We start from the raw sequence: 12,916 nt of genomic DNA, 5'->3' as shown, positions 1-12,916 counted from the left end.
TCTAGGTCAGAGTGTATTAACCTCGTATATAAATAGTACTACCAGCAGTACATGGTGTTTCGGGCAAGCAGTTTTTAGGTTTCTTTCCGAAAGCCACCTTTCCTCTAGTATTTTGATTTTTCGTCTTTCTGCTCATTTCTCTTCGTTCCTCTTTTCCGATCAGGCGGGTTTCTACGTTTCGCTGCGAACGCGCACGGCAATAAAGAAAGGTTCTGCCACACGTACGAAAATAGTAACGCAGACGATGATATCAGATTTGAAATTTGGCCTCATTAGAGGCGATGTGCACTTGTTTCTGTCGTCCGAAACGATCGTTTGTACGCGTGTTAACTCATTAAGGGACAATCCTACCTTTTGCGACGCAACATTCCATTCGTAATCGTTTCTCGACTAATTCGTGTTAGTAAATTCAGTTCGCTTCTTGATATTGCGATTATCAGTCTGTGAATGATCACGCAAACGCGAATTTTTCTTTCTTTCGTTCCACTTAAGCAGAGTCTTTATAATGCATAGATAATGCATATTTAATGTACACGGTATATATTATATGCAGTAAATAACTTGTAACTTCTATATACATGTTTAGATTGCTTCCATGCTTTATCGGTATAAATCAATAACGGTGTTCAAAAAGTTTCACATAACACACATGATACTTTACGAACAAATTTTTTTAGGAGAAATGTTCAAGTACGTTTCCGAGTCACTGTATAAGTATTTATAAGCAGGGAAAAAGTTGATTTTGTTGTAACAAATTGACGGCGTTACTGCAATATTGAATATATAGATTCTCTATAATTTATAACCACATTTTTTTTGCAAGAAAAGAAACGAGAGGTAGATAGAAATTTCTATCAAGAGATGATAGAAGTGTTTTTTCATTTTGTACTTTCTTCATAATGCCTTGCATATTTATATGTAAGAAAATACGCAGGACTGTTTGTGATACATATTTATATCATCAAATTGATTTCATTTGTCAGGTTTAATATGCAATAAGTTTAAACCGTGTATCTGCAGCTTGGAGTTGTTGCTTCGACGTGAGATGTAGTAGTTTGTGCTTCGGATTAAAATATTTCAGTTCAAGTTTATGGCATGTAACGTGAATTGTATTGTGAACAAGGAGCAAGCGTACGGAAAGTTTCAAGATGGATATTTCTCAAAGACACAGGGTATTATATTTTATGTGCAATTTTTCGTCACACCAAGTATCGAAATACTTATACATTTAATACAGCAAATACAGTCGGAAACAAAAATAAGTGAACAGCTAATGAAAGCAGAGAAAAGACTGAGATTTAATGGAATTAATACTAGTGTTATATACGTAAATTTTATTTATTACGTATCCTCTAATTACATAGATTATTTAGTAAACAATTGAAATTAATATTTATATTTTGGTGTGAACAAGTCGTACTTAACAAAATTTTACTGATAATTGTTTGTACTATCTGTCCATTTATCTTTGTCCTCTACCGTATGCTACATAAATGTAAGACATGTAATACGTATATTGCTACGTATGTTCCTACACTTAAACATACAGGGCATATGTATTACATTATTGCTTGACTATTGGTGGGTTAAGCAGCACTTGTATATTGTGCTTCTCGTATGGCAATGAAATTTTGTCCCAAACACGGTGTCGAACAAGATACCAAAACACTGTAATAAGATAGAAAATAACGTGGATGACTTATTTTCGTGTCAGCTGAGAACAGGCAGGCAGCCGAGTATCAGAAACGTTAAGAAGGGATGGGGAACTGCGATTCGAGGAATGTTGGAAATAGCTCCTATTATTCGGCTACATTTCGTAATATCTATACATAAGCATATACCGATCACAATACCGTGTATCGTATAAAATTACACAAAATAGAAGGTGATTTTGGAAAATGGATCAAGTAAATCGTATACGAGAATTTTACATTAACATGCTCTGTCACTTATCACACCATACCGCGATCTTTCTTCATATTCAGACTATCCGTCGCATTTGTAAAATAACTATAATATAAACTATAACTAGATAATATTCTTGTAATAAGCTTACCTCAGAAACAAAATAGTATAAAGTAGACAGAAAAAAAAATTAATGAAATACAATATATCAAATTATATATCAAAATTAGAAATAAAACATAAGGATAATTATATATCTATTAGCGACACGTATGATTTTTAAATAATTTTAGAGATGCAATGTTTATATTGTACTTTTATTGTCATTGATATCTTATTAACATTGATATCTTGAAAAATCATTTTTTTAACGCGACATACTTATTACGGATTTTTCGTCAAGCAAATACAGTCGTAAGAGGAATCTAAAACGAATTGTGACTATTCTTATCGTTGTGATTCATCCTATACTGTATACTATGTATATACACTATGCATGTACTATGAAATACTGTAGTTGAAACGTACTAATACTAGGATGAGTTACATTGTCTTCTTATCCGTTCCATTTGGAACATACAGTGGTTCATAAAAATATTTAAACGCTTCGGAAATTTTTATAAATATATTACACAGGCTATTCATTTGCCGAATCGGTTAACGTCGTGAAGCAAAAAGTGGAAAAAATTGTAGAAATTGTACAAGATAAATATTACACGCGAAATAAGTTGGTACTAAAATTTCAAAAATTTCAAAAAGTGGGGCCGGCCAACTTGGCCCGTGAACGGCTCATACGTATTACACGAAAGCTTTCGAAATTTTGTCAGCATTGTAAAATAAAGCACAGCAAACACTTGCAGAAATTCTTTTTGAATACCGTACTTGAGTTCTATTTATCCAGTATCGTTCATAAAAACATAAATTTGCATAGATATCCATAGTCCAATCATATCATAGTTCATCGCCAAATGAATTCAAAATTCCGAATTTTTCTGTACAGATTATGACGTGGCGCGGTTTAACCGAGCCAACGGAAGGGCACAGACGTAGGTACGGATGAAGCACAAGAAGGGTAACCTGGACGAGGAGGAGGAGGAAGAAGACGAAGAAGGAGAAGGAGAGGAAGAAGACGAAATCGAAGACGACGAGAAACAGGAACAGCAAGAATACAAACGGGACAAAGGAGGAAGAAGAAGAAGAGGTTCGCGTGGAAAGAGAAGCGAGAGATCGTTACGTTTAGCCGACGTGTCGGTGTGATCATCGGCTGGTACATTTGATGCTAAGTGAAAAGAGATTCGAAGACGTCTTAACACTGGCGGACGGGGAACGCAATGGGAGCGCCGTGGTCACGGGCCCGGTGCTATCGTCGTCGTCGTCGTGCACGGTGCCCTACATCGGCACCGACCAGGGTTTCGTGTTCGAGGGTGGCGGCACGACGACGTTGCAGCGGGCTGGTGCAGCCGGTGCGTCGATCGCTAGCTGCACCGGTAGCGGAGGAGGAGCCCTTGGAGGAGTCGGTATCGTTGGGTCAGTAGGAAGCGGTGGAGTAAACGTGGTAGTAGGGTCAGGGGTTAGTATGGGCGGAGGAGTGACGGGTGGAGGGATTGCTGTTGTCGGAGGAGGAAAAACTGGTGGAGGAGGAGGTGGTGGAATGAACAAGGAGGTTCGGTATGCTCCGTTTTCGTCGTCCGTAGGACCGACCGGTTCGGTGGCGCCGGTCAACCTGCCACCGCCGCCTCTACCGCCGCCTCCGCCACCGCCGCCGCCGCCGCCGCCACCGCCGCCGCCCCTGCCGCTGCAGATGCAGCAGCAGCGTGCCTACTCGAGGTCGATGACGTCCCTACCGCCTGAGCCGTTTATGATCATGAGGTCGAAGGCCCTTAACCGACGGGTCTCGATCAACGTCGGTGGGGTTAAACACGAGGTGCTATGGCGTACCCTCGAGAGGCTGCCCCACACGCGTCTAGGCCGGCTGAAGGATTGCAACACCCACGAGGCGATTACCGAACTTTGCGATGATTATTCCCTTATCGACAACGAGTATTTCTTCGATCGTCATCCCAAGTCCTTTAGTTCCATCTTAAATTTCTACCGTACCGGAAAGCTGCATCTCGTCGACGAGATGTGCGTGTTGGCGTTCAGTGACGATCTCGAGTATTGGGGCGTCGACGAGCTCTATCTCGAGAGTTGTTGCCAGCACAAGTACCACCAGAGGAAGGAGCACGTGCACGAGGAGATGAGGAAAGAGGCAGAGTCGCTAAGGCAAAGGGAAGAGGAAGAATTCGGTGAAGGACAGTGCGCGCAGTATCAGAAGTGGCTGTGGGATCTATTGGAGAAACCGACCACGTCCATCGCTGCAAGGGTGAGTGATATTGTCAATGGTCAAAGAAGTGTTCTTGTGCATTAGTATGAGCCTTATTGCCGTTATTAAATGATAAATCGGATCGATAATTGTACGTGTATCGGGTTAAGGAAGTTTCCGGAATGAATCGCCGGAGAAAAATTGGGAAGGTATTCCAAGATCGAATTCTGAGAAGAAGAATCTTGAGCTTGAGCCAAACTTTTGTCGTAATAACAATGTGTCGTTTAGCATTGATGGGCTGCCATATTCGAGGATGGTCCTTTGTAATCTTGTCCTAGATTCTTTTACGGGTTCGTTCTATGAATCTAATTTTAATAGGACATTCAAAATTTTCCACTTCTCTTTCTGCATTTCATTGGAAGCTCGCAGCAAGAGTTAATTAGATCAATTTTTCACCGTGTGTACCGGGGATATGTTAAATTGAACAAATATTCAGATTCAGTGGTATTTTCTTCTTTTCAGTTTATCGATTATCGTTATAGTTTTAAACGATTTATCGATCTTTTTTTTTCGTAATTGCAAGATATCTAATAAAATGATACTATATTCCTTTCAGTTGTTTGCGCAAAATAAAAATTGCCAAACAGTTTGAGCAATTAAATCGATTTTTATTTCGATTAACATTGGAAAATCGATTAATTTGTTATGATACTTTGTTATTATGTGAGAATAGTCTTACATTTTGTTCACTAATTTACTTACACTGTCTCCACGTTTACAGTTTGTGCTGGAGCCATAATTTGAAGAAAGGTATTATTAAGTTGATAGTAGAGCATCGATTCGATGTAGCTCTCATATAGACGAAAGAGTAGTGAGAACGTTTGCGACGTATGTGATTTTGTACCCGATATCGCTGTAGAGAATTACAACTAAAATAGTAAATCAACAAGATCGGATTTGGATTCTGGCTCTAGCTATAATGATATAATGACTGACGATGGTTGTTCCGTTTGACTTCTTGCAGAAACAGAGCCCCGATTTTGAGTCACCGATTTTTTGCAATTCTTAGATATGTAGTTAGCTTATTCCACGTCATATAGAGACAGATACTCAAAAGTTTTTGACTTATTTATTTTTAAAGTTCTCGTAGTTGTCGTAGCATTATGAAAACGATCATAGTTCGTTCTATGATAGGCAAACTATAACTAAATATAATTTTTTGTGGTTGGTGCTAATAGTAAATAAAAAAATTAATTTTATAATATGAGATATATTATAAGCAATTTAGGTAAATTGCAGAATATAAAACACTATCGTAATTTTCATCTTTTTAATACAACGTTATCAATTACCTCGAGAAACGAAGAGAATACTTCTTCGAAATATTATAGAGTTAACGAATAATTAACTAATCTACTTATTTTTTTCATAACTGTCTTACACCAGTGAATGAATTTAATGCTCGGTAACTGTATCGCTGTGTAAGATGAACGAGAAAATATGTACGGAGCAGATATATTTAAACGTGTGCTTTTACTTTACAAACCATAGGAATCTCAATGTTGTAACAACATTGACTTACCTCTAAGTTACGTAAACAACTTCAAAAACGCATAACACGAAAACTTTTGAATATCATGACTTGTAAAAAGGAAAATGCCTAATACATATTCTAAAAGTTGTATAAAAATGGACGACTGGAAGTTACGGACTTTTCCTTCTTAGTCCTTTCGACGATACGTTAAACGTAGTACGAATGAAAACAACTAATGATCACTTTGTAAATCATTTCTCCTCTTCTATAAAATTATCAATAAACATCAGCTAATAGAAATAGAAATCTTTGCATGTTGTGTTCTTTATTAACAATAATTTCATGCCGTTTCAAGCTGTACACAGTACACTTGTATATATTTACAGATTACTGATAAATCTTTATCGCTAACTATTAGTTAATCGATTTCACTTGCTAATATACTAATATAAAAAATTGGAAAATCGATTTTGCTTTTCCCTAGCAAAGCCAGATCGAAATCACGTGCGTTGATCGAGCATTATCATTACTCATTAATTACCAGGTATCGATTAGACGAACCTTCCCATATCGATATACTATAATTATGCTATCTATATTAATAACGTTTTATGTGATTGCAGTAAAGTGTATGTGTATGTATATATGTGTATATATAATACATATGTACATAGAAATGTATATACACACATATGTATACGTACATAAGTCGTAGACATACGTATATAAGGTTGAAATGTAAAATAGAACAGAGTTTTAATTAATATCCAATATAGAGGAGATTAATCGAATTTTTTCAACAGTCGTTGTGTCGATGTATGTAATGTGTATTTTATTTCTAGGTGGTGTTAACAGCATCATTACTAATCTCATTTGTTGTATAATCTAGCATATTTTACTTCTTAGTCTAAAAATTTGTCGTCTTTTAAAATGAAACTTTTAAACGAATCATCATTTTTGACCCTTCGATGATAATGGGAGTGCATAATACGCGATTACCAGGTATCACGTAGATTCTTTCTCGACACCGCTCCCTGTGAGATGTCAATAGTAATTTCGCTACCAGCGAATTCAATTCGATATGTGCTTATTGAAATATATATATATACATATATATACCGTATATAATATATGTATATATATTTATATATTTACCATAAAAAGAAAAAGAACGTAATTGTCGCTAATGTAAATGCATAATCATCCAGCGTAAATGGAATGGACCAGCATTAACGTAACGAATCTGACGTTGCTCGAAAAGAAATATATTCGTACATAACCGTAGAAAGAGAATCAATTAGAACTAATACCAATGTTCGTTACAAAAGCACGTGTACGTTATACATAGACGATGTAGGATTAGCAAAAGAGTATATAACATGCTAGCGCGCACACTGAATTAATCTTTAGATAGATCACAAACGGATTACCACGTAGACCATAGTGTAGATATTTCTTTTCGTGTACACGTTGAATTCGTAGTACTATCAAGCTAACTATAACGTGTAACAACTGTGCAAGAGAATCTGTGAGGTACTTAGGCGACATAATTTTTTTTACAAATATGTTGTCTCATATTAATACTTGCCATATACACCACAAACAATACACATTGCACACACTGTTGCTCCAAGATGAAACAGTATTATGCGGGGTACTGAAATAGCACCTTTTATCCTATCACCGACTCCAGATTGTCACCAAAGATTTTCTCTATTCACACGAACGTACCGTACATATATATAATACATATATGTATATATATATATACCTATATCCTGTAACATCATTTTTCGTGTCTCTCTGTTATCCTATTCACATGTAGCTACATAGATGTGGACGTTCGATGTGACACGATGATAATTTTCATTGCTTTTATCCGACTTATCGGTACCCAGCACGTCACGTTAACCGCTTTAATGGAAAGAAACGGAAACGCTCTTCGTCGAAGAAGTCCCGCGGAGGAGTCACTCCCTGGAGAACTCCTTACCGTACGTCCAAACATTTCTCCTCGATGCGTCAATATTACAGAAACTATTGATTTTCCACTATATTTAAACCACGTAAGGGACCGTTGGTCAATAACTGTAGCTACTTCTGAAAGTGTATGGTTATAGTCATCGGCAACGTTAGACATTGGGTCTTCTCACAACTCTTAGTTTCTTTGTCCATATCGAATCCTTTGCGTTTGAATAATACAGTGCAATCTCCCTATTCAAAAAGTTCCTACGTACGTTGTACGTGACTGAGTAATCACACGAGTATAAGGCAAGTCTCGCGCGGAAGAAATTTATTCGAGGACGAGATGATGCGATCATCTGTTCTGTCGAAGTCGTTTATTTACGATGTAACGGTCGTGTTATGAATCGACTAAGAAATACATGATTATATGGAGATTTCATTGTATTCGGGTCTATGCGAATTTTGAAATTTTATTAGCTCCGTTGAATCGTAATTCATTTACGTAGATTTGTTTAGTAACATTATTTATTTATTCGTAATATATCGATACACTTATAAGTCAAAATGACTTTATATCTGAATAGGAGACAGGGGCAGGTTAATGCCTTATCTCACTTTATAATCTTTGCAATTTTTACCCTCTATCGCTTAATGGGAAATATACTAAAGTATACTTTGTTTTTTCCTCTTTATGTATTATAAATGAAAATTTGAAAAAATAGAACACAGTGTGAGTAAGTAAAGTTGTTAAGTTGATACATTTGTGAAACATGTTGGTATGATGTTTGATAATTATTTTCGTCGATTAAGGCGTATCTACTATTTTAGTTCTATTGATTATTCATTAGACAGTCGATATAGGTACGGATGTTTCCTGTATTTATGTATTTAATTTCGCCAATGATAATTGCAATATTGATATATTTTAATCTTGTATATTTTTAAACGAAACTTAAAAGATTTGAAATAGAATTATTGAAAGAGTAAAAGGTTTCAGCAGAATTTTAAAAGATTCGCATAGATCTGATTTTACAAACATCCAAAGGGCACGTACTAGTTAACGCGTAAAGTCGAAGGTCATTTTCTGCATGCAAGGCAGATAAAATCAAATAGCATTCAAGAATAACTACTCGGTAATTACTTCATTAAGGTTGTGCTTCCTGGCGAAATAAGAATCAGTTATAAATAATATTATTACTTAATATTTATCAAATTAAATAATATTCTGACTAATATTATAAGCTGTGGAACCCAATTTTTACAATAACAGATTTCTATTTTTTAAACAGCCTCGCTTATAAGGTTTGAACGTAACGTAAGATTACTTTAATTTATATAACACGAGTGCATATTAAGTATCAAAGACAACAATCAAAGACTTCAGTCTCTTCTCAAAGAAACGTAAGTTCATCTGTTTTAACATAATTGTGCAGTGTCAGTTATTTATTTTTTCGAAGAAAATAACATGTCGAGCGATGGTTTGCGCCGAACCGCTACAGTTTATTGCTTCATTTATATATATATTTATATATATATACTTGAGCTTAAGTATTTTTAGCGAAGTACAACTCGAAGAAAAGAAAAAATTGTATCATCGAGTATTGATAGTTTCTATCTGTCCCCGCTTTGCTTCTAGAAAATGACGCGCGCTTTAAAATGTTAACCAGTATGGGTCTACCAAAATTGGAAAACAAAATACATACTCCGCAACACGTGCATGATAATAATTTCCACAACATACCAATGTTGATGATTACGATCTAGCGTATTCACAATTTGAGATAACGTCTATACTCTAGGGAGAAAGATGTTAAAACATTTGTAAAAGATTATGCTGAAATTTTTCATTTCGAAGTTCAAACTTTGTCATTATATGTTTTGTTGGTGTAAGCAAGAAAAATTTGTATATAAATGAAAAATCGTAAAATTAATAAACGTACGAATCTTCATTAAAATACTGTAAAAATATTAAAGGAATCCTGATTAGGACTAAATTCTGTTAAATAACTAATAGACTTATGGTTATTCTAATATCAAACTGGAATATATCCACGACATAACCAGTGGTTAAGTAGTCGTTTCACTGTTTCTGTGAATGCAGAAATGACAGCGATGAAATATTAACGCTACGTATTAGTCGACGTTTAATAGTTACTTGTTTGACTATAGTATTTTTCTCATTTTATTAGATATGTAAAACATCGACAAAGTTTGACTGAAAGCCGGGTACCGTTTGCAAATATTTGGGCACGTTCATATTGTACAAATTTATAAAATATATTTTAAAAAAAATTCGTTGATCCAGTATTAGCCTATGATATTTAACAACCATATACAGCTGATAGATATTAATGAAAAAACTGGATAATGTTAATTAGTATAAATAAAAGAGTAATAACTGAACTTAGACGAAGATTGATCCTATGTAGGCACATGAATTTAACGACTTTAAGTGACTATTTAATATTAGATGTTTTAGAGTGATTGAAATATACATTTCTAGTCGCATAGAAGTGTCAATTATTTATTATATATAAACATGAAGTTTTAAAGGAAGACACGCTGTTTTCGTTTAAATTTATTAAAAAATAAATGTTGTGTCAAAAAGTAAAATGTTATCAGCAAAGAGATGATTTTGCACTGAAACTTCAACAACTATAACGAAATAATCTTTTAATTAAATTGTACAAGATGTCCAAATATTTATAGACGGCCGTGTAAAAGTATTTTATCGTACGGTTTAAATATTTCTTTTTATAAACTTGTCAATGCGTTCAATAGTCATCTCGAACGAATTATTTTCGTAGCACGATTGCGAGAGTAAGCAAAAGCTGTGAGTAATTCGGCAACGATCCACCTATAATTGGTCTTAGAAGAACATAAAGATTGCTTATTATCTCTTATCGACCGCTTTTTTACGCGCATCAGTTCTCTTAAATCTTTACAAGATTACATTAGTTTTGCAACAAATGTATGCCGTAAGCTTTCTCTTTCTTCCAACTTTACGAGTCTTCTCTTTCTTCCTTTTTTCCCTATACTTAATCCATTTAACGATATTGTAAAAAGATCGCATAACACAGCTTTCTGCAAAGAGTTTCGATATCTTGCACAAGGAGTGTTCCGCACAAGCTTGCACCAACGCAAGCTTCGTCGATTATTTTCATTTCTTTACGTACCTTTTTGACTAAACTCACGAGTACGCCAATTCCTTCACGACTAACAGAAGTTCATCGATGTATTCGCGGAAAGCATCGCAGCTGATTGCATGAGAAGCTGCGGATGTGACAACAACCCTTTCGTAACTTCCTTTTCTTCTTCACCTTTCGCTTTATCGACTAGCACCAAAGTCTTACACACTCGGAAGCCAAACAACTTCGGACATTTTACTAAACAGAAACGACGATAGATTCTTCAAATTACGCTAACGTAGTTTCACATTTATTTTTTTTACCATTTTCAAGATAATACCAGGTAACATATTCATAAAGTAATAACAAAACAATAACAAGATTAATCTTTTGCGATCTGAGTTAGGTTGAATAATTTATTCCAAAAATTGCTTTATACCCGGTAAATTACTTTTGAAGATTGTTCGCGATTCGACTGTTTATACTTTCATATTTTTGATTCAAATATTTCCACCGAGCCTCGTGATCCAGCAGATTTTATACGTTAAAAGCAAACGAAAGTAGAGATCGCAAGGGGTTAATTGATTAAAAGTTCGATCCTTTACAACGCGATGGTAAAGCTTTACTTCCGAGTGTACGAGTTTGTGTTACCCGTAGTATAAATATGCGAAGCGAGCGCCTATATTTATTTCAGTTAAACAGACTCGCGGTAATTTTTGCTACATTTCCCCGAAGCAACGAATTGATTTCGCTTTGTAGCGATTGCACTAGCGTGGCAGGTTATTATAGGACACGAGAGAACTAGCTTCGGTTGGTCGGGCATTTATTTTATCTACTCTTCCTCTTCTTCTTTTATTTTTATTTTTTTTTTTTTTCGTTTTCGAGGCTTGGTTGAGGGTGTGGACCAAAGGGAGCGGGGTTTTGAAGGGAGTAAATGAAACATGTGTTAAATACGCATGCCGAACAATGTACAAAATATAACTTGTATAAGTCGAGCGACGTCGGGCAGACTGCCTTCAAACGACGAAGATACTCCTTGGTGCAAACATCTGGGTATCTATACGTTTCTATGGCAGTTTTCGGCGATTCTGTTCACTGGGTTCATTCGAGTCCTCAGTTTCGCAGGAAATGCTTTAGAACGTTATAGCAGTCCACATTACATCCTCCCCCATCCTTTTTTTCCTTATTTTCTCGACGCATCGTTTCGAAGTCGTTTGGAGGATCCACGACAAACGTTTCGAGCGTATTCTTTTTTATCCTTGGTCGTACAGTCGTCTACAATGGGGCCCTTTTTGCACTACTGTCTCTTTTAAAAATCTCGTTATTGAAGTAACGGTGGCGTTGAATCGAAGATTCGAACGATAAAAACCCGCTTCTTATCGTAACGGCACGTCGGTCGTTGTTCTATACGAGGGTAACATTGTATTTGGAAAAATAAGCTTCTTTACGTACGCAAATTGTTGCTTGCTTCGTATTGTACATTTTTTCGTACATGTAAACAGACTACTTACGCTTTCCTTCTATTTTGTCAGTGATCGAATATGTTGTTATTGTATTTGGTGTATAATTTGGTACATATTTTTGAACGCTTTCGTGCAGTGAGAGCTTTTGGTATTTTCTCTGTTTTTTGGTAGTTGTTGTTGCTTATAAAAAAAAGCAGGCTATAAATAAAACTATTATATTTTTCTTCGTATTTCACCGATAACTCACATGTTGAGAAGTATTTCCATGTTATATCCGAGTCTGGACGTTGTGAAGAGATACGTATTTCCGGTTGACGGTTGGAATTCTTATTTCTGATCCAGCTTTTTGTCGACTTTCGTGCGATAATAAGAAAAAAGAAAAAGTATCATAAATATGGTAAACACGGTAACGCAATCACGGACTACACGGAGTTTTTCTTCTTCCGTTCTTCACGTTCGTCTACCGAAGTCTGCTTCATTGGCTATTTCCTGTTACGATAACGATATAGGAACTGTTACTATTTTCAATTTTGTCATTCCACTACGTTGCGTTCAAATTACACATGGAAAATATAATAAATCACACGAAACAGAAACGTTCAATTGTAGAAAAAAAGAAAAG

At 35.7% G+C, this 12,916-nt stretch overlaps 1 protein-coding gene across 8 annotated transcripts in view; it reads left to right on the top strand.

Moving 5' to 3' along the window:
• Nucleotides 1-12,916, top strand: part of LOC117233692 (potassium voltage-gated channel protein Shab) — a 69,919-nt gene that overhangs the window by 8,667 nt on the left and 48,336 nt on the right. For all 8 annotated transcript variants that reach the window (XR_004493369.1, XR_004493370.1, XM_033494232.1 and 5 more), the window contains exon 3: nucleotides 2,906-4,267. Coding sequence is in view for 6 of the 8 variants with exons in the window: in XM_033494232.1 (XP_033350123.1) it covers nucleotides 3,182-4,267 (1,086 nt within the window). In the remaining 2 variants the exon portion in view is untranslated. The remainder of the gene's footprint in view (nucleotides 1-2,905; nucleotides 4,268-12,916) is intronic.

This window comes from Bombus vosnesenskii, unplaced genomic scaffold, assembly GCF_011952255.1.
Source record: "Bombus vosnesenskii isolate JDL3184/JDL3185 unplaced genomic scaffold, Bvos_JDL3184-5_v1.1 scf7180000013298, whole genome shotgun sequence".
Lineage (NCBI taxonomy): Eukaryota > Metazoa > Arthropoda > Insecta > Hymenoptera > Apidae > Bombus > Bombus vosnesenskii.
Note: the sequence above shows the minus strand (reverse complement) of the source record. Positions and strands in the feature narration are given on the sequence as shown.